The sequence below is a fragment of the Gallinula chloropus genome (genome assembly GCF_964237585.1).
Source record: "Gallinula chloropus genome assembly, chromosome: 6".
In the NCBI taxonomy this organism is placed as follows: domain Eukaryota; kingdom Metazoa; phylum Chordata; class Aves; order Gruiformes; family Rallidae; genus Gallinula; species Gallinula chloropus.
The window spans coordinates 21,381,523-21,403,050 of NC_140091.1; the positions used below are offsets into that span (position 1 = coordinate 21,381,523).

Sequence of the window (21,528 nt, forward strand, 5' to 3'; positions counted from 1 at the left end):
ACCAAAAATGTGGGCTGGGAAAAGCTTTTTGGAAAGCTCTTTTCCAGAGGGTGGGAGCTGGAGGAAGATGGATCCTTCTGCCCTTGACCTGGGTGCTGGGCTGGCTGCAGCCAGTTCCTAACCAGCCTGCTTCTGAACATGTGGGAAAGCTCTGGAGCTGCTCCGTTTGGCTGATGACAGGTGTTTATTTGCATCCAAACAGCTCTTGGGAATTGATTCCTTGAAAAGGAAGCATGAGATTCCCTGGGGGAAACCTCTGGGCTGGGGAAGAGGACATTGTTGGAGCTGTGTGGGCTTTTCTGTAGGGAGCAGCTCTGCTGCTGTGGGACCTGCCAAGATTCCAGGCAGTGTCCCACCGGCTCTCCCCACTGCTGAGGAGCAGCTTGTTGAGATCCAGCCCCCCCAAGGGTGAGAAGGATTGGTGTTTGTACTGGGGGGGGGGGTTCCAAGCCTCAGTTTGTTGGAGCAGGGGGAGCTCTGGGCTTGGCAGGAAGGTTTGAAGGGACCGAGTGGCCACAGGTGCCTTTCCTGGCCTGCGGCTTCCTGACCAGCAGTTCCTCTCCGGGATCTGCTGCCAGGGCTGGTGGCAGGTGGCACCGCCCTCTCCTGGCTGCTGGCATGGGACACGCGGGCACTTACTTCAGGACAGGGAAGTCTCTTGGTAAGCACCCCAGGGTGTTGCAGGGTAAAGTAAAACCCAAAGCTTTTCATACAAGCAGCAATAACATCTTAAGTCCATTTTCAGGTGCAGCGATTAATGCAGGAATATGTTAATTGCAGCAGTTGAATCCTTAATTCCTTCCCTCTCCTGGAATCAGATCTCCGGGTGCTCAGTATCAGGCAGCTGGACGAAAGCAGAGGGAAAGATGCCGATCTTCCCATTGCACTGCCCTTCAAACCAGTCTTCATTCACTGGAAGGTAAAAGCGACATGGATTTGGTCACCCCAGTAATGTGTGGCTGGGATGGGAAAGGGGCTGAGGGGGATGAGGCTGGGAGCAAGGCTGGTGGGAAAAGGAGGTGAAAATAGAAACTGAGGGGCTTGGAAACTGCCTGGGCTGGGCAGAGGGAACGAAGTGAGCATGGAGAGCAAGGAAATGACCTGGAAGGTGCCATCTAAAGTGACTCTTCACCTGCTGGTCTACCTTCATATCCCTAAAATCCTGCCCTGCGTTGAGCCAAGCCTAGGAGCTCCGGGAACTCCAGGACCAGAGGTGAGAACCAACATTTTCACAGGAAATACTTTGCTCAGCCAGGAGCAGTAGGATTTTTGGGGTGGGGGGAGTCATCAATGTACCTGTTGATGACACCATGCCCATGTACCACTGCCCCATGCCAGCTACTGTGCAAACTGGTGATGGAGCTACGCCTGTGGCAAAGTATCATTGTTTCTCCTCCCTCCAGCGCCTTCTGCACTCACTGCAATGGGTCCCCCTCAAAAACATGTGCTAGACTTGCTGAGATTTAGGCTGTGTTTAAGCCTCAATTTCCCCAGAAGCACAGAATGCTTCATTTTAAAGAGGATTGAGGCCAATGGAAGTTTGTAGCCTTAAAAAGGAACCAGCTGGAGAGGGGAGCCAGGTCAACGGCAGGTCCTGGGAGGTGGTTGGTAGCCCTGTGAGCAGGGAGCCCTGCCTGCCTACCCGAAGGTGTGCTGTGCCGCAACCAGGAGACGCCTCATTGCAGCACAAACCACCCTTAGTGAACTCAAACATGGCTCAGGGGAAACTCTCCCGCCTTGAGACAGGGGTGGGAATGGCCTGGAAGAGCTGGAAGGGCTCTGCCTGTGCTGCAGCACCCCGGGCTGTTGCAGTGGCACTTGAGGAAAGCAGCCCTGCAGCCATGGATCCTGCTTGGCTCCGGGCTCCAGAGAAGCGGCAGGTGAGCTGAACAGCCTGTCCTTCCTCGGAGCATGTGAAGCAAACACCTCAGGGGGTTGGATTTATTAATTATTTACATTTTTTTCCCTCCATGGGGAACGGAGCAAATGGGGCCCCATGAATTTGGAAACTGGAAGTTCAGGGGTGAGCTCTGAGGGATGTGAGGGACAAGGAACTTGGGTTGTCCTCTCCCCTGGCTTCCACCTGCCATCTCCAGCACCCTGCGGGCTTTTCTAGCCTGCCTAGTGAAGCACTGGTGCTCAGCACAAGCTGTCCCAGGCAGAAACCCCAGCAGCCTGGCTCCATCTGAGGGGGCAGAGGGCAGGCTGCAGGAGACACCTGCTGTCGCTGCAGGCTGCCAGGGCTGGGCAGCTGCTCCATGGGTCCCCAGCGTGAAACGCTTTGCTCAGGAGGACAGAAGGACTAGGGCAGAGAGGTTCCAGTGAAGCTGGAAGGCTCCCAGTGAGGAACCCAGCATCTGACCAAGCACTGAGAGGTTTTGGCCTGACTGCTGGACACTGGGAAGCTGCAGCTTCCACTGAACCCATCTCAGCACCTTGGGGCAGAGCTGAGAGTTCCCTCCCTGTCTCCCTCTGTCCCCTGATTACCTTTGGACAGAATGATTATCGTGTCTCCTTCCTGGAACTCCAGGTCTTCAGGCTGGGTGGCTTCATAACTGTACCGGGCTACGACTTGGGTTGGTGCTGTCTCCTCCAGTGTTGCCTCCTGCTGTGACTCCCCCAGTTTGCTGTGCAGCAAAGCCCCTTCTCCCTAGGGCAGGAAACCAGGCAGTGAGGACACCTTTTGGCTTTTTCCTTTTTACCAGGGTACCAGAGGCAAGCTCTGCTTGTCCTCCTCTCCCCTCTGCTCCTCTGCCTTCCAGCCACTCATCTTGAAAGCCACCACGAGCCTGCATGTGTGGCAAGGAAACCAAAGGCAACATCTGCCTGGGTTCCTCACTGGGAAAAGGTGGCCACTGCCACCACCAGCTGTCACTGACCTCCGTGACGTCACACCAGACTGTCAGGCAGTTGTCCTTGCTCTGGCTCCAAGCCTCCTTCAGGTTCTGTGCTCTCAGAGCCACCAGTGCTTGGCTGCCCGTGGGCTTGTACCTGGGCAGGAGGGCGTGGGTGAGGGTGGGAGCCCCCAGACTGGCTCCAGCTCCCTGCCACCAGCAGCACCTCACCTCAGCAGTGTGTGTTCTGGCTGGAGATCCAGCTTCCTGCAAACCATCTCCAGCAGCTCCGGGTAGGACAGGCCTGGCTCAACTTGCAGGGCGATGGTGTAGGTGTAATGCACTTTGAGGATGTAAGGGCTGGAGGGGGCGGCTTTGGCCTCCTGCGGGCAATGAGTGAGGTATCAGTGCTTGCGGGGTGAGGACAGGGACCAGGACGTGGGTCAGGTCAGCATGCCTCTGCTAGCTCGTGGCCATAGGTGGTTCTGTTGGGATGGGACAGCTGTGGGGCACCTGGCTGAGGTTGGACATGCAGCTGGTTGGCTTGTCCCAGGACAGAGCACCGGAGCAGGTGAGGCACTTGGTGCACATTTCGTGGCCTTGGGGTGACTAAATTTGAGGTGTGCCTGCTCCCCAGCACCCCCTTTTCTTGATTTCGAGTTGGGGTTGTTGTGTTTGCCCAACTCTGTTCTCAGGTGCCACAGGTCAGCTGAGACAGAAGGTCTGCAGGGGCTTTGCCACCACTCCGGCTCCAGCCAGGAATGGCTCCAGAGTGGATCCCAGTGACCTGCTGACCCCCAGCCCTGTTGTTATGTGTTGGAGAAGCTCCCAAGGGATGAAGTCCTGAACCACCCCCAGGGCTGTGGTGCTGGCCGGGCTGACACCTCTCAACTCCCAATAAACATGGACCTCAGGTCCTGCGTGTGCAAGGTATTACCTTAGCTGCTTCTCTCGGCTGCGTCACAGTGGCAGGACCGTGGTCTGTGGAGGAAGGAAGAGGAGATAAAGGCTCAGGACAGGCTCAGGTAAGTGTTTCTCTGTGGTGCCTAAATATGCAGTCAGATCTCCTCCGGCCCCTCTCCACACCCAACGTTAACCTGCAGTTGGCAACAAGCAGCCCTGAGCTGGCAGTGGGCCCTTCACTGAGTGCAGCGTCAGCTGCAGTGGGACCCATCTGTAAAGTTGAGGTGCAACCACCAAGCAGAGGTTTGGGCTCTGTGCCTCCCCCTGAGCAGGGACAGGGGCTTTAGGGGTGGATTTAAGAAAAGACCCAACAGCAAAATGAACATGTGAGCTGCTGGGCTTCGTCTCTTCGCTCTTCTGATTGCCCCAGGTCTGCACCGAAAGGAGGAGGCAATCCCCAGCCTTCCCTGGGGCTGTAAAGCCGAGCCCAGCCCTCCGGGTAGGGAGATGTGATGCAGGGCGGTTGGAGCTGCTCTGGGCTTTGGGGAGGGTGTTGACACACCCTGGGGAGAGCCAGAACCAGGTTGTCAAATACGGTCCCACTGCTAGATCTGCGATGGCTTCTGGCATCATAAAGATGCTCCCTGAGGTTGTTGGGTCCCTGAGTTACGTGTCCTTAATTCCTGTGAGCCACAGCCATCTTCTCCTCCAGCTTTACCACCATACTCCCTACGAGGCTGCTCCTGTCCCCACTGCCGGGCTCGGGCTCACCTCAGAGCAGGGGTTTGCTGGCTGCTTGCCCACAGATTGCTCTGGTCTGCGCAGGTTGGCCATTGGTAGTGGGTTAACACCCAGGTGGAACATCCTCATGGGGATTTTTCCCACCCCTGCAGCAGCACGGAGCTCAGAGCTTGGCCACAGGCTCCTACCTCTGAGCAGACGGGCCCAGGAACGTGATGGAGATGAACTCCAGCTCTGGTCTCAAAGTGTGAGGATGTGGCACCAAGGAGCCAGTCTCAAACCCGCTGCCAGGGTTTTGCCCCCTAAAGCACCCCCATCCCTTCCGGGTCCCTCACTGACCTGGCGCTGGCCGCCGCGGCTCTGGAGCAGTGGAGCTGGGTGGCTCTGGGATCTCATCTTGAAGAGGGATTTCTTCCTGTGCCAGGTGGGAAGAGCACTGTCAGTGCCACCCTTCCTGAGGGAGCTGGGTGCTGCTGCCTCATGGAGCTTCCCCCACCACCCCCAACCTGCTATTTCCCAGGGTTTGCTTGGAGCCTTGAACTGGGGAGGGGCGACTTTTCTGTTCCTTCATCCCCTGGCACTGCTGGCCACCACCTGTGGGCCCTCAGCACAGCATCTGCCCGTGGTTTGGAGGTCTCTGAGCCCACACGAAGGTGACTGTGATCCAGAAGTACCAACTCCGGCATTCGGAGGGGGAGGGAGCGGCCGGTATGGGGTCTACCAGAAGGCCCAGAAGAGGTGATGGTTGAATGCATGGGTATGTGCCCTCCTCAGGACACCATCTCCTGGGCCACCTCACCTGGATGTGCAGCTTGTTCTGGAGCTCTACCGGCTCAAGGAAGTTGCAGGGGACAATCCCTTTCTGTGGAAGAAGGAGAGAGGAGTGGGGATTCCTTGGCAAGGAGGCAGCCTGCTGCTGGAGGACATGGCTCAGCTTGTCCTTGCCCTGCCCTGAGTCCAGGAGAGTCCCTGAAGGCTTAAAGGTTGGTTAGTTACTGCAGGTCAGGTGGGTTTCACTGAACCCTGTTGTCTACAGCAGGGTAGGCATGAGGGACTTCAATCAGAAGCTCATTTAGTTCCTGATGGCAAGGCTTGGCTCCCCAAATCCTCTGTAGAACCTCACAGCGCCCACCCTGTTGCTCACCCTCCTGCCCAACACACCCCTGGTACCTTTCCGTTGAACATCACTGTAGCCCAGTTGTCCTTCTCTTTCTTCAGGACGAAGACGATGTTCCCTGGCAGGACCTGCAGCTCCTCAGCGGTCTCAGGGATGAACTCGTACAGCACACGGTGTGGCTGCCCCTCGAGAGCCCTGGGTGTGGGAGCAGCAGCCAGGTCAGGAAGGTGGGTGACATCACTGTTTTTTGGGGGAACTCAGATCTCCATCTCCTTGTTTCTACAACCCTTTTCCCGGCCTGCCCAGCTTTGGGTGCCGGCTGGGTGCTCAGCTGCAACAGTGCAGGATGGGACTGGACCTGCTGCAGGGGTTATCTGCAGGGGTTAACAGCGCCTTACCTGAGGACTTCTGGGTTCTTGGGCCTGGGTGGAGGACCAGAGCTCTGCCAAAGGGAGGACAACCAGAAAATTCTCATTAATCTGGAGGATTCCAGTTCCTCTGTTGACATGTCCTGCAGCACCCTGCCATCACCCCTGTGTGGTTCCTTCCTCCCAGGGCTGGTGATTTGGACCCAAAGAGAGTTTTTTGCCCCTTTGCTGCTGGCTGCAGCAGCCACGGGGTGCTCTGCCGCCCTGGGGCGTGAAGCACCGAACGGCACTGTGAGGAACAGCACCGGTTTTGCTCCTTCAAACCAGCGCCTTCCAAACTCTCCCAACTCCAGGTGGGGCTCAGGGGCACAGCAATCCTGGTTTCACTTTGGGATTTGGGTTTTCAGGTCTCAGAAGGTTGAGATCATCAGTTTGAGATCAGCTGGTTTGAGAGGTAAGTTGGGCTTCCCCTGAGTAGTTCAGGGTCTCCAGTGGACTTACCAACTCTCTGAGTCATAGAATCACAGACTGGTCTGGGTTGGAAGGATCACAGAGCTCCAACCCCCTGCCACAGGCAGGGTCACCAACCTCCAGGCCTGGAGCTACACAAGGTTGCCCAGGGCCCCAGCCAACCTGGCCTTGAACACCCCCAAGGATGGGACATCCACCCCCTCTCTGGGCAGCCCCTTCCAGCCCCTCACCACTCTCTCTGGAAAGAACTTCCCCCTAAGATCTCATCTAACCCTTTTCTCCTTCAGCTTCACTTCATCCCCCTTGTCCTGCCATTCTCTGCCCTTTGAACAAGCTGATTCCCCTCCTGTTTCTCTGCTTCCTTCAGGGATGGGAAGGCTGCAATGAGGTCCCCCCGCAGCCTTCTCTTCTCCAGGCTGGACAAGCCCAGCTCCCTCAGCCTCTCTTCATAGGGGAGTAAAACTGAAGAAGCTGCTGGCACCATCCCTGGCTCCTGCAGCGAGGTCAGCATGTTCACAAGAGGCTGTTTGCTCATGGGTAGCAGTGCTGGGGGCTGCGCTACCTCTCTGCGCTCTCAGGATCTGTACAAGGTGGGTTTCAGGGAAACACAAGAAAAATGTAAAGGGCTTCAAGAACTAGGAGGAGGAGGAGGGACGATCACAGTAAAACTGTCCCTGTGTCTGTCATGGCTTGGGCTGAGGCAGACGAACCCCGTGAATCTCGTGGGGAGGGTCTGTGGCTGCTCCCTGCTGAAAGCTGTCGCCCTGCAGCAACGGCCGGGGCAGCGGATGTGCCTCCAGGCTGCTACTTCCCTGTTCAGGGAGCTGGGTTAACCTCAGCCACCAGCGTAGGTGGGTTTGGGGCGCGGTCTCTAGTGATGGAGGGAGCAGCTGAGATGTGGGGGCTGTCCCACCTCCTCCCTGCAGCAGCCACAGGAAGCTCACGCTGGCAATGCTGCTGTCTGCTCCCTGCTGTGAGCCGGAGCTGTGGAATGATGCCCATCCCCTCGGCCTCCCAAATTTTTGCCAGAGACCCTGTTGGTCGGTGGTGCCTTACCTGTGGTTGGAGCGGAGCAAATCCTGAAAAATCATCCTTGTCCACCACAGATGCCACCACCTAGAGCCAAAGACAAGACAGATGGGGACTTGGTGCTCATAGACCTCTGATGTCCACCTTCCTCCTTTGCTGTTGGCCAGGCCAAGCTCCTCAGGATGCTTCAGGTTCAAGAGGGGCTGTGATTTTAGGCTAAGCATCCTTGACTGATGCTTCTGATGCAAGCCCCCATCTCACAGATGTGGCAAGGTCTCAGCCTTCAGGCTCACCTTTCCTGCAGGATGAGTCACTATAACGGAAAAGCTTTCCCCGTGTATTTTAATCACAAACATTGAAGGGAGGGTCCAACCCAATCCCTTACTCCTGTGGATAACCTTAAGCATTGTTTTGGAAGTTAATAGATCACAAAATCACAAAACTGCAGGGGCTGGAAGGGAGCTCCAGAGTTCAAGTCCAACCCCCTGCCAAAGCAGGGTCCCTAGGACAGGTCGCACAGGGAGGCGTCCAGACAGGGCTGGAATCTCTCCAGAGAAGAAGATTCCACTTCCCCCTGGGCAGGCTGTTCAATTGTCTGTGTGCAGGTTTCTGGGGATCCCCTGACACCCGAGGAGCTGCTTGGCTCTGATCAACCAACTCCCTGCACAGCTGATGGGTCACTTCCTGGCGACCCAGGACAGGAGCCCAAGGGTGACATCCCAGTGCTTGGATTTTTGCAGGCCCACGGGAGGAAGGCTTGCTCCCTTAGCTGAGCTGAAAAGGCCCTTTCAGATGGAGCAGAGAAAGAACTGGAGGTTGTTGGTTGTTGTCAGGTTTTAAGTAGCTGCTTTTTCCCTCCCTGAAAAAGCCTTGGCTGGAGTTGAAGCTCCAGTGGGATCTTCCCAGCTGGTTGCTGACTGCCTGTCCCTCATCTCTGACTAAAGAGAGGCACAGAGAACAGGCCACACTCTGCAGAAACATGCTCTGAGCTCCTCTGTTCTGCTCCTACAGCCTCCCCATTCCATGTGAGACACCCACGTGCCATCCCTCTCTCCATGCCCAGGAGGATCCCCAAGGCACAGACCAGCTCTGGATCTCTGACCACCCACCCAGGCAGCGGATAGCAGCTCAGAGGGGCGGTGAGAGGGTGGTGAGCAGCTCTCTCAACCCCCAGGATTGGCCCAAATAAATAAGGTGTTCCTTTCTTACCATAGCTTTTCCCAGGTAGTCCTTCTTCTCCAGCTGAGCCACTTGCTTTTCGTTCGGTCTGAACAGCTTCCCCACAGGAATGGCCACCAGCTCACAGAGCTTCTGCTTCTGTGGCACAGAGAAGGTGAGTGCTCTTCAGAGGTGAGAGCAGGGACTGCTTAATGTCCCCTTCCTCCCACCCTGAGGGTTAAGGTCTCACTCCATAAAGCCAACACAGCACCATGAGAGCCCGACCCCAGCCCTGACATGGTCCATTCAACCTGGTCTTCCCACCCTGTCCCTTCCTGGTGACTCCAAGCTCTTCCCACCAGCTCGTGACTCAGTATGCCACCCGTGGTTTGCTGAGCCCACAGCATTTTTCTCCCACTCTGCTAAAGTCACAGCTAAAAGATGGGTGGCTTCTCTGTCACTAGGGTTTTCTCCCTCCTCCTGTGGAGGAGGCAAACACGGTGGATGTATGACCTGCTCCTCCTTACCAGGATGGCTTCCATCGCCCGGTCGATCCTGTTGTGCTGGGGCTCGCTCTTCATGCTCATGGCCAGGGTCAGGTGCTCCTCGGCTTTCTTCCAGTCCTCCATTGTGGCGTACACCAGCCCCATGTTGTGGAGTATCTGCCAAAGGGATGGGAGTAAGGAAACGAGCTCTTGGAGCTTGTCAAGAGCACAATGAAGGAGAGGGCAGCAGGGTGGTGGCACCGTGCAGGACACTGCACCAGTGTGCTTGGTTTATGTTATGAGGCACAAAGAGAGGTTGGCTGTCTTCTCCTTCGGTTTCACAGAATCACAGAGCTGTAGGGGTTGGAAGGGAGCTCCAGAGCTCATCGAGTCCAACCCCCCTGCCAAAGCAGGGTCCCTAGGACAGGTTGCACAGGGAGGCGTCCAGATGGGGCTGGAATATCTCCAGAGAAGGAGACTCCACCCCCCCCCAGGCAGCCTGTCCCAGGGCTCCCTCACCCTCACTGGGAAGAAGTTCTTGATCAACTCTTTGGGACCAAAACTGTCAGTCAAGTCTGTCTTACCTCACAAGCAAAGAGCCTGTACCGCAGCCCCAGGATCTTGTAGTCAATGAGCTGGTTACCTCGCAGCTGGGCCAGTGCCTCTTTGAAATCCTCAATGGCCTTTTTGTAGCTGTGGAGCAGAGGACAAGGGTGTCACCACCACCTGGTACCCCTCGCAGGTGCCTGTTCAGTCTTTACTTAAGCTTGTTTGAGTTAAGTCCCTCCTATTTCCTTGTATTGTTTCCTGACACCCCAGGGCAAGGAGAGATGCTCCAAGGCTGGTGTCAATCCCAAGACCTCGCTGCTGATGAACAGAAGCCTGTTTTACCTTGAGGGGTTACGATTTGGCTCCTGGGGCTGTACCAACCTGCCCAGGGCTGTCCTCAGCCGAAGGCTGTCATCTCTGCAAGTAGCACAATCAACACATTAAAGCCCTTCACTCACTTCTGCCTCCGGTGAAACACGGTCCCACGCTGGAAATAAGCCACTGCCAGGTGCTTGTCGCAGCCGATGCTCCGGGTGAATGCCTGGATGGAGGTAAGAGAGGGGCAAAAAGGGGTTGTGAAGGCAGGACCTTTAAAAACCCAAGGTGCAAAGTGCCTGTGCCAGTCCTGCTTTAGCCAAGGGCCTCAGCTGAGCCCTGTGGGCTGCATTTCCCTACAGCACTGAGCACTGTGCAACCCAGTCTGTACCCACGTCCTCATTTTTGGGGGCTGGAACCATCTACCCCTGCTGTCTGGGCAGCTTGGTGCCCTGTGGTCACTTCTGGGAGGCAGAAAGCACGAGCAGCAAGACAAGGGCCTCTTCTGCTGCTTGTCCTCTGACGCAGGGAGAGAACAGGTTCAGCAGGAACAGCCCAGGGCTGTCACGCTTCATCCCAGCTTTAAAAGATCACAAATCCTTCCCTTAGATCATGTTCCTTAATTTCTCCCTTTCCCACTGCATCCGTCTGTCTGTCAGGTCTGTGTGTGGACTCACAGGTGCCTGCAAGTGGGGGGCTGTACCTTACCTCCTCCGCCTCGGCCAGCTTCCCCAGGACCAGGTGGATGCAGCCGATGTTAAAGCAGATTTTGGCAGGGGGGTTCTGGACGGCCACGAAGGCATCCAGGGCCGCCCTCCAGTCCTTCCTGTCCGCTGCACACACCCCTTCTTGCCACAGCCGGATTGTCTCCACCAGGGACATGGTGCGGTCAGGAGCGGGGCGCGGAGTGCTCGTCCCTCTCCTCGTCCTCCCTCGCAGCGCCGCTCGGCTTCGCTTCTCGCTCCGCTCTGCCTGTACTTCTGCCTTCCCCGCCGCCCGTGTCGCAAACCTGGCAGGAAGTGGCCTCACGTCAGTGAAACGCGGCCCTCCCGGGGATGGGGAAGTGAGGCCTAGGGTTTCAGTGCGGAGCTGACACGGGTTGTGTGCCAGGGCCACTCCAGCAGTGGCTCTTTACCTCTTTGGGTTTGGTGTGAAAAGACAGGGGTTTAGCCAGCTGGGTGGTTGATGGGGTCAAACTCAGGGTTACAGACCCACAGGGCCAGCGGCCAAGCCCCCGGTGCCCTCTGAAATGCGGCCTTGGATGGAGGTGGTGGCTGGATGATTCCTGGCGGTGTGGCTGTCCGGCCTGCCCACCCGAGCGGGGTGGGAATGCACCTCAGCATCACTCCTGTGGAGGTGTAACCTGGCTCTGGGGTGCTGCTGGGGGCACAGGGATGCTGAGAACCACGAAGGGAGTGACGGTGGGGTCTGACTCAGCTGAGTGGGAGCCGGGTGCTCCACACATGGTTCTGAAGTGGGTTTGGAATGACTTTGCCTCTGCCTCATATGCCAGTGACGCGATGCGTGTTTTGTAAGAGCCTCGTGTATGTCGGCAAGACTTGGCCCTTTTGTGTTTGCTCACACTTCCCCAGCAAGTTACATAACATGGGAGGGAGGCTGGGGGGGCTTGTTTGGCTTCTGCTTGGGACCAAACCCACGCTGCTGCAGAGCAAGGCCTTAGTTTTACATGGAAAGTAGAACTGAGCACGTCCTGAACCTGGCTCTGCCTTTGGCTCTGCAGGTGCACAGTGTGCCCTCAGCATCCCTTTGTGCCCAGCCAGCTCCCATTGGAGCATGGGGAAGATGCTGTGACCCCCAGAAAAGCAGAGGGAAATGCAGCCAGCCAGAGCGATGCTGAGGGAGAGGAGTGGGAGTAACACCACGGCTAGCGTGAAAACACCCCTCCAAGGTGTCTTTTCTCATTCTTTTAAAGAATGGGAGATCCCATCTTGTGGTAAACAGCTCACCTTATTGTAGAGATGATTTTCTGCTCGTTAATTTGCTGTAGCAGTGCACCGCTGGGTCAGGGGATGCCAAAACTGGTACAAAGGGAGCTGGAGGACACGGGATCACCGAGGGCAAGTGCTGTTTTATTTTGCATTGTTCTTTCCTTGCGATTCAGGGGAAGATGGGATCTGAGGGATGCAAGCACAGCAAATGTTCAGAGCAGCTGTCCTTCTGCTGGGTTATTTTTAATGTTTATTTTATTTCAAAGCTTCCTTTGAAATCGTCCTTCTAGTTAAGAGCAGGTCTCTTGTTCCCCTTTCTCTTACCAAGTTGGCTTACTAGACAAACTTGTTTCTTCTTAAGTAACATCCAAGAGGAAGTGAGCAACTGAGATGGCAACATCTCCCGTGGGAGAGTCTTGGGTTCCAACACAGAGGTGGATCGCCAAGAGGAGGGTAAGAAATACATAGAAATGCCCCAAATCCTGCTAAGCTGCCGGAGGGTCGTTTTTAAGTTCACACAGCAACAGTGTGCAGGAGTTTGTCTTAATTTCTGGAAAGAAGAGACCTCAAAAAAAGACTGAAACATTACACGAGGCAAGGGATTGGTCTCCTTCGGGAGGTGGATAGCGCAAGGGGAGCTGGGGGGGCCTGAGTGTGTCCAGCTCCTTCCCTGGAGGGCGGGTCCGAGTGCTCAGGACCTGAGGTTTTGGCTCACCCCCTAAACGGTGATAGGAGCCTGCAGGGACTCTTTGGTCAAGCGATGGATGACTTGGAACCTTTGGTGGGACGCGGATGACTTAGTGGGACTCGGGTGACTTGGTGGGGCTCTCAGCACTTACAAAAGCAGGATGTGACCGATAAGGGACACTGGTGGGGTCCTCTCCATTGTATGGGCTGGTCCCATCCCTGGGTGTCACTGCTGGAGGGCTTGGTAAGGCCGTGCCAGTGGATTTGGGCTGTGCCTGGAACACTTGGTGGCCTCTGCCGTGTGCCTGCAGTACCGAGTTCAGGCTCTGCTTTGTCAGCGGGGTGGTGGGTGCGTGTGCCTCCTCCTGTGGAGTGGGTGCCTGAGGATTCAGTGCTGCTCCTGGTGCTTGCTCCTTGTATTTGTATGGCCACAAAATCAAGCAAGGCAGAATTAGGAGGAAAACCCAAGGTTGACTTTGTGCCTTCCTCTTGGTTAAGAGAGGAGGTTCCTTCCTGCAGATCTTGCCCTGCTGTCCCACGGAGCTGCACGTCACTCAGCACACCCCTGGACGCAGGTGCAGGAGATGAATTTTGAATACATCCTGGCCCAGGGGAACCTGGAGAACCTTAGGTCACCTCCTTGTTGCCTTCGTTCATCTAATGCCACCTAGAGGTACCTGACCTGCTTTGACATCGACCGTTTTGGGATGTGGTTTTCATTTCTTGGGGATTAGGGCTTTTTGTTTTGTTTTTAAAAATGAGACTCAGAAACATTATTACTGAAGCTGGTGTCTCCCCAGCCCCTGAGTGAGGAGGTGCATCAGGCTGCTTCAGTTTGAGCTGTCTGGAGGCACCACCTCTGCTGTCCTGAAGTGAGGACTCGGGTACCAACCGGGGATTGATGTCCTTCATGGGTCAGCGTGCTCCACAACAGGGGTCTGTGTGCTCAGGCCCCTCGGAACCTCCTAACTACGCGTGCCGTTAGCGATGACGTAGGCACACACATGTAGGCACACAGAATCATCCATCCCACCCACAGAAGCCCAGGGCTGTATCTGTGCTTAAATGAGTAATTACAGTAGTGTCTTGGAGCTGGGACAGAAGAGACAAACAAAAGCCCAACTGTGAAGCCAGGAGCTTTGCTCCGCACAACAGCCCTGCCAGGCCCGTACCCTTTTCCTGTGGCTCTTGAGAAGGCATTGAGTGTTGATGGCTGTGATGAGCCTGCTATAATTTTAGCTTAGGCAGAGCAATCTGTCGTAGTCCTGGCTTGGAACATTTCTGGTTTCAGTATGTTGCTGAAAAAAACCTGAGATTTTCTAGCTGGATGAAGCCGTGCGGGCACTTCCACGCCACACAGGCACAAGTAACTGCTAGAAGCAAGCCCATCAAGTGAAATAATGAAGGAGGGAAGCTTTAGGGCTTGTTTTTTACAGTACACCCTGGAATAGCAGCCTGTGGAACCTTCAAAGGCATTTCAGACATGGAGTAAATACTCAGTGATGATTTATTGTCTGGTCTTTATTATTATTACAAAAAAAAGCAGATATCAAAAACCAGCAAAGATTTCACAAGTTTCCCCCAACAGTTTTACACAACTGAATTGCAGTAAAACGATGAATGTAAAACGTATTTCAGTCCTGGCCCTAAACCTTCATCAGTGACCCATGGTCTGGGATGCCTTGGGCTTTCCTAATTCTTTTTGAAGTACTTCTCTTGATTTTATTTTTTTTTTTGGAACCTACTTTGCCCACTAGCTAACATGGGGTCACACAATGCAACAGGAATGTGAACTGTTTGGTATCCTTTAAAACCCTATACATGGAGGGAGAAAAGGTTTGAGGATGGGGTGGATACCAGCGTGGGTTTCTCAGCTCACCCCAGGCAGCCTGTGTGTTGTGCTTGATAAAAATCAAATCACTTTCAGCTCGCTGAAATGGGATTTGTTACAGGAAAGCTGCTTTTTCTTCTTCTTGTCAGGATCTCTGCCTCCCAAAATAGAAACAGTTCACTGGGATATGCTCGGCTCTGGCAAAAATGGACCGTCAACCGTGTGAGATTCTACCATCCAAACTGCCTGAGAGACAACTTCATCCCACTGTGATTTTCTTGCTGTGGACCTGGCATTTGACTGATGGCAAGGAACCAGACCAGGTCAGGAGATGTGAGGTTAAGGAAGGAGAAGGCTCAGCTCTCTGGAATGATCATGGGGCGGGAGGGAGCCTTTGCTTTCTGTCCTGTTCATGGCTGTAGGTTCAGAGGTCGACCAGGGGAAACGTGGTCCCGTTACCTGTGTTAATAGCTGCCCCACTTCTCAAACACAGCTCTCGCGTTAAAACACTGCTCGGGTAGCGAAAAGAATTAAGACATTGCCCTACGGCCCTCAGCATTTGCTGGGGAAGTCAGGCCCACGACGACACACACAAAAATGCAAATCACCCTAAACATCAAGTCCTCTGCGGCACTCTACGTGTCACTGAAATGTGCCCGAGTACCAAGTATTCCCATTAGCAATAAATTTGCACCTTCATCATTTCCCAGAATTCAACAAAAACCAGAGAGAGATCACGATACGCGTTACTTGTCAGGTATGAAAGAAGCAGCGAGAAGGCAAAGCCGAAAGACAGGGGCTGCCCATGGGGCAGCTGTGGCATTTGGCTGGGGTTTGTTCCAGCGCTTCCCATGCCGTGGATGGCAGACAGCCGCTCGCCGCTGGGTTTAAACCGTTTTCCTGGCAGTCAAAACGCGGACGATGGAGCCTACTCCTCCAGCAGCCAGCGCCTGAGAAGAGAAATGGGGCAATTAACACCAGGACAAGGTATATTATTTTGTTAAAAACAGAACAGTAGTGCTCAGGGTGCTGGGAAAGGAAGGATCATAGAATCACAGAATCATAGGGGTTGGAAGGGAGCTCAAGAGATCATTGGGTCCAACCCCCCTGCCAAAGCAGCTCCCCAGCCCATATTGCACAGGTCGGTGTCCAGACGGGGCTGAAATATCTCCAGAGATGGAGACTCCACCACCTCCCTGGGCAGCCTGTCCCAGGGCTCCCTCACACTCACTATGAAAAAGTTCTTCCACATGTTGGTGCAGAACTTCCTGTGCTCCAACTCACAGCCATTGCCTCTTGTCCTGTCTCCACAGAGCACTGAAAAGGGGCTGGCCATTTGCCCTGCATCCCATACTTAAGATATTTATAAACATTAATAAGGTCCCCCCTTAGTCTTCTTTTCTCTAGGCTGAACAGTCCCCTCTCACTCAGCCTTTCCTCATAGGGGAGATGTTCCAGGCCCTTAATCACCTTTGTAGCCCTTCTCTGGACTTTCTCCAGGAGATCCCTGGCTTTTTTATACCAGGGAGGCCAGAACTGGACACAATACTCCAGATGGGGCCTGACCAGGGCAGAGTAGAGGGGCAGGATCACCTCTTTTGACCTGCTGGCCACACTCCTCCTGATGCACCCCAGGATCCCATTGGCTCTCTTGGCCACCAGGGCACACTGCTGGCTCATGGCCAACCTGTCATCAACCAGGACCCCCAAGTCCTTCTCCACAGAAACGATTGCATTTGTTTTAAAGACATCCATTTAACGAGCTTTTTTTGCCCCACGGAACCAAGCTGCAAATTTTGCTTCCTTCTAGGAAAAAAATTCTACTTCCACCTTTTTCAGTCACGTGATTGACCTGTTTCATTTGCCTCAGCCTACCAGCATATCACATTTTAGCTGTGGAACCTCTACCCAAGGAGCCGGAATGAGCAGGCACATGATGTACCTCAGCTGCGAGCTCACAGGACTGCGCACCCTCCTCACAGGGTGCAGTAATGGCATTTTGGTTTTACCAGACACAAACAGTCCTTACCAGGCTCGTTGGCACACCTTGGACCCAAAGACCCACTACCACAGATAAGCTAGGCAAGCACAGGCCCTAGAAACACACCTTCTCATGCCACTGCAGCAGCACAGCACTGCTGTTGTCAGAGGGGCTCTCAAAGCCTTTGTAGATGTACTTCATGAGCAGGTCAACACCGTTCTTGTCCAGCGACTGCACCGCCTTCTCTATGTCGTTGGCTTTGAAAGAGATCAGGACCTTCAGGACAATACTTTCTGCACGATCCTGTCAACAAATAAGGCAGGCAGAGGTAACAGTCTGTCTCCTACAAGGTGCATTCCAGTAGTATTTGTCTCACCAACAAATTAAACTAGATTTATTTTATTTTTTAAAAAAATACTAAAATCTGTTTGGATTGGGCAGGTTGTGGGCAAATCTTGTGATGGCAACATCTAACAGGTAAGTCCCCCCAGTGATAAACAGCATGAAAGAGTTTAAGGCATTTATCCTGCTCTAGGTTTTCTGTGTGTTTGCAAGTCACCACCTATTAAATGAGGCTACAGGTAGGTACTACATTTTCCTATCAAACCTTTTGAGGCCTGGCAAATTCCAGTGGCCTCCCTCAGCAACCAGAGGCTTCTCCCTACCTCTGTACTAGCGACACACTACTATTCCCATTCCAGGGAAGTACCAGTGTGGAAGCAGTGACTGCTGGAAGCTGCATGTTTTCCAAACATTCAGCTCGTGTCCCAGGTGTAGAGGGTGCAAACCAGCAGCACTAATATTCTGCATTAATAAGCATTTACAGGTTGATCTGGAAGTGACTTCAGACCCAGGAATGCGTGTGGCACGATTGCAGTGGCAGATTAGCCACGTAATCAGCAAAAAAGCAGCTCTTCCTGTTCATCCATCGCTGACTGGGGGAGGATGGAAGAAAAAGCTCTCAGGTTTGTTGGACTTTTGAATAATCCCACCGCACAAATACTTCAAGCAGCTCCCTCCTTCAGAAATGGTGGGTGTTAGCTTTTTTGTGTTCAACCTAACCTCCCACAGGCGCTTGGATTAGTGAGATTTGTCATATGAAGAACTGCAAGTAAACCCATAAAAGTCCCAGGAGATCCACTAAAAACGAAAGCAAATGCATTAGAACTCAGTCATGCTGCCCTCTTCAGTTCCACTGCCTTCAAAGCACACTCTCTGAATGATTTATTAATATGGGGCTAATGGAAACAAGTCATTAACGCGGGGACAGAGCTGTCACTCTCTATGCAGCAGCACGGTCTGTAACAAACAGCTGGTTCTGAAACCCCTCAGGAAAGGGCTGGGGCTAAGTGAAGAAACCTTGGCCAGAGGTCTGGTGCTGGAGCAGCACAGACATGTGCCTGGGGAGACAGACCTCTGCAGGCGCTCACCCCCTGGGTTGTTCCACCTCTCATCTGCCCCCTCCTTCCTCTCAGCACTGCAATCCTGAGCCGTTTATTCAGGGGGCATGCAGAAATTGGTGCACACAGCGGGTTCCTGTATTCTGTCACAGGGGGAGTGCTTGCGTTTTCGGAGAGTTTAACGGCTTAATTTTGATTGGATGCAATAGCCATCGGTTCTTCCTTTTATGTAGGTTCACAGTGTGGCTGCTTGAGCAGTCTCATTAGTCAGAGGTGACTACTGAGATTGTGGGTCCTCAATCATTCAGTACCAACTAGATCTAAGTGCTGCTGCCAGGTCTGGAGCAGACGCCGGCACCTGGTAATGTGTGGAGTTAGCCTGGCCACACAATATACAACCAACACGGGTAGAACACACACAACCTGAACTAGCACCAAGTTAAAGGTATGTGGACAGGTCCCACCCGAACTAGAGTATTTCAAACAAGATTAAAATAGAGCTCATGGATGTTTTGTTCTCCCTATAAATTATTCTTCTTGGCAGGGTTGGTGGGGTAGGGGTTACAGAAAGAGGAAAGGGTTTTTAAGGAACACCCGATGAGAGAGTTAGTTGTTACTTCACCTTCACGGCCTGGTTCTTTGTGTTGATGGGAGGGTTCTTCAGAGCTGCCTGTAGTGCAGCCATCATGTTCCCTGTGCCAGAGGGTTAAGGACCAGGCACCACGTATTTGGAAAGCAACCCAGCCAGCCCCAGGATGACACTACTGCTAGCTGGCTTGTGCATGACCAAAAATACTTAAGGTTTGGCGGCTTTAAGGGTTCCCTCAACAGCCAGCCCCAATTACCGGGCAAGGCAGCCATTCTCAGGCCATTTGAGGAAGGAGCAGCGCCAGCAGGAAGCTGTGCAGTTCCACGGTGGGAGAATACTCCCCGGGCCCTTCGTCGAAGGAGGATCCAAGTAAAACAAGTTATTCTCCCTCACTTCTGCAATCTGCAGCCCTTGGGAGCACCGGGCAGGGGCACGGGGAGCCCCCCAATCTCCATTCCCCTCATCCCCGGCACCGCAGCCACTGCCGCCTCCGCTCTGAGGGGAAGGAAGCAGGGGCCGCCTTCCCCCTGTCAGTCAGCCCGGGCCGCCTTCCCACCCGCCAGGCAGCGGGCCCCGGCCGCCTTCCCCGCGTCAGGCGGGGAGCCCCGGGCCCCCGTCACCCACTTCCCCTCGCTTGTCAGGACAGGGCCCGATGGGCGCTCTCCGGTCCCGAGCGGCAGCGCCGGGCACGGATCTTCCCTTAAAAGGCGGCCCAGACGCCGCACCCGCGCCCCGCCCGCCACCGCGGCCGCTCCTGACGGGACATTTTCCCGTTCCAGCGGCGGAAGGATATTGCCTCAGGCACGAGTCCACCTCTCCTTCATCGGGTCCCGCTTGACCGTCGCCTCCTTCCTCCTCGTCCACGAACTTGTTCTCATCGTACTCATCCACATCCACCCGGCGGAACCGGGCCGACGACACCGTGTGCTTCGCCATCCCGCTCGGCTCGGCTCGGCTCGGCTCCTCCCTACCCGCCGCTCCGCCCGCCCGGCGCAGGCGCGTTGCGTGGCTCCCTCCCTGCTGCGGTGAGGGGGCGGGGGGGAGGGAGAAGTGGAGAGGGCGGGCTGCTATTGGCTGGCTGCGAGGCGCGTCACTATGGTCCCGGCACAGCAACGCGGTGCCGTTAGTAACCGCGTTCAGTCGCTTGTCGGCGTTCGTTGGCGGTGGAGTGCGAGTTGGTCGTGTTGGGTTGGTTGTGTTTCTTTGGGTTGGTTGTGTTTCTTTGGGTTGGTTGTGTTCGGGTTGGTTGTGTTTCTTTGGGTTGGTTGTGTTCGGGTTGGTTGTGTTTGGGTTGGTTGTGTGTGAGGTGGCACTTGGAAGCATCTTTGCCGCCTGGAAGCATCTTTGGTGCTTCGAAGCATCCGTGTCACCTGGAAGTATCTTTGGCGCTTGGAATCATCCTTCTTCTGCGGACCAGTGGCTGCCATGGGCAGCAGGATGCATTCCGTTCGGCTCTTTTCCAGACGGGTATGAGTAAATAGGAAATATAAGAAAAGAAAAAAGAAAATACAGAAAAAAGAAAATATAAGAAAAAAGGAAAAAGATAGAAAAGATAAAAAGAAAAAAGAAAAAAGAAGAAAAAAGAGAAAGAGATAAAGAAAAAAGGAAAAAGAAAAGGAAAAAGATAAAAGAAAAGAAGTAAAAGACAAATGAAAATAAATGAAAAAAGAAAATATGAGAAAGGAAAAAAGGAAATAGAAGGAACGAAAAAGATAAAAAGAAAAATTAATACAAGGAAAAAGAAAAGATAAGAAAAAAGGAAAAAGAAAAAAAGGAAAAAGATAAGTAAAAGAAAAAAGAATAAAAGGAAAAAGATGAGAGATGAAAAAGAAAAAATAAAAAGGAAAATGATAAAATAAAAGAATAAAAAATAAAAGGAAAAAGATAAAAGAATAGAGAAGAAAGAAAAAAGGGAAAGAAAAAAGAGATGAAAAAAGAAAAGGAAAATGATAAAAGAAGAAAAAAGAAAAAGGAAAGGAAAAAGATAAAAGAAAAAAGGGAAAAGATAAAAGAAGAAAGATACAGAAAAGGAAAAAGAAAAGAAAAGATAAAAGGAAAGAAGGAAAAACGGGAAAAAGAAAAGGATAGAAGGAAAGGAAAAAGAAAAAATAAATGAGAGAGGGAAGGGAAGGGAAGGGAAGGGAAGGGAAGGGAAGGGAAGGGAAGGGAAGGGAAGGGAAGGGAAGGGAAGGGAAGGGAAGGGAAGGGAAGGGAAGGGAAGGGAACGAGAGCTGGGCAGAGAGTAATATTATGAAGTTAATCGAGGACAAGTGCAGGGTCCTGCACCTCGGGAGGAATAACCTCCGGGTCTGTGAAAAAAGACCTGGGAGTGCTGGAGAACAATGGGCTGACCATTGCCAGCGATGTGCCCCCTGGCCAAGTTGACTTGATTTGCCCCATTCTTCAAGGCCTTTGGTATAATAATAAGTACACTAAATCACAATGTGAAAACCTTACTACAGACAACAGGTTATTTTTCCTTTGGCAGTTATCCATGGACTGTGTAGGTCTGTGCTAGCTATATTGTCCTAGTCAATAATTCTTACAAGTTAGAAAATCACACAGGTTTCTGACTTTCCTCCTAATGGAAGGCAGCAGCCCTAAGAAAAACCCAACCCAAACCATACACACACACTCACACATATGTATATGTGTCTATAACCCTTCTATGATTAAACAAACACCCAGCGTGAAAACTTTCCTCAGGTACCAGCCTTACCTGCGGAGCCACCTTCTCAACGGAGGAGGAATTTAGGCTACATCATGTGTCCCACCAAAGTTCCCTCCGCTGGGGAGCTATGGGCTGGCTGTCATTGCGGCTGTAGCTTGTGAAGTACTTGTGTGTTTTTCTGGTAGAAACTGGCTTGGTAGGTTTGGGAGTTTACTACTAGGGGCTTTCTGTTTGAAAGGCATAGGGGTGAAATAAAAGCATGTCATCTTCGTAATCAGTTATTGGAGAACCACAGTTGTTCTGTGGGGTAGCTTTTGGAGATGACTTTATAGGCGAGGCTTTTTTGGCAGCTGTAATCTCAGCTTTGCAACCTGAAAGCTGTTTGATTTGTATCATCATTGGAGGAGATTTCTGTCCCTGGGAAACATCAGAATTATGAGGTTCATCAAA

At 53.3% G+C, this 21,528-nt stretch overlaps 2 protein-coding genes across 2 annotated transcripts; both read right to left on the reverse strand.

Moving 5' to 3' along the window:
• Positions 1-16: 16 nt before the first annotated feature.
• On the reverse strand, positions 17-10,852 carry NCF2 (neutrophil cytosolic factor 2; the record flags this gene model as incomplete). Its single annotated transcript, XM_084266030.1, has 15 exons — positions 17-912; positions 2,488-2,650; positions 2,880-2,991; positions 3,066-3,217; positions 3,772-3,815; positions 4,818-4,893; positions 5,278-5,340; positions 5,649-5,790; positions 5,994-6,037; positions 7,491-7,550; positions 8,673-8,780; positions 9,149-9,283; positions 9,691-9,799; positions 10,114-10,196; positions 10,679-10,852. The coding sequence occupies 15 exons, from the start codon at positions 10,850-10,852 to the stop codon at positions 815-817; spliced, it is 1,563 nt and encodes a 520-aa protein (XP_084122156.1). The 3' UTR covers positions 17-814.
• A 3,257-nt stretch (positions 10,853-14,109) lies between these two features.
• Positions 14,110-19,362, reverse strand: ARPC5 (actin related protein 2/3 complex subunit 5). The gene is made up of 4 exons (XM_084265826.1): positions 19,200-19,362; positions 18,441-18,512; positions 16,545-16,721; positions 14,110-15,387 (listed from the first exon to the last, which is right to left on the reverse strand). Exons 1-4 carry the CDS (start codon positions 19,341-19,343, stop codon positions 15,325-15,327), a joined length of 456 nt encoding a protein of 151 aa, XP_084121952.1. The 5' UTR covers positions 19,344-19,362; the 3' UTR covers positions 14,110-15,324.
• Between the last annotated feature and the right edge of the window lie 2,166 nt (positions 19,363-21,528).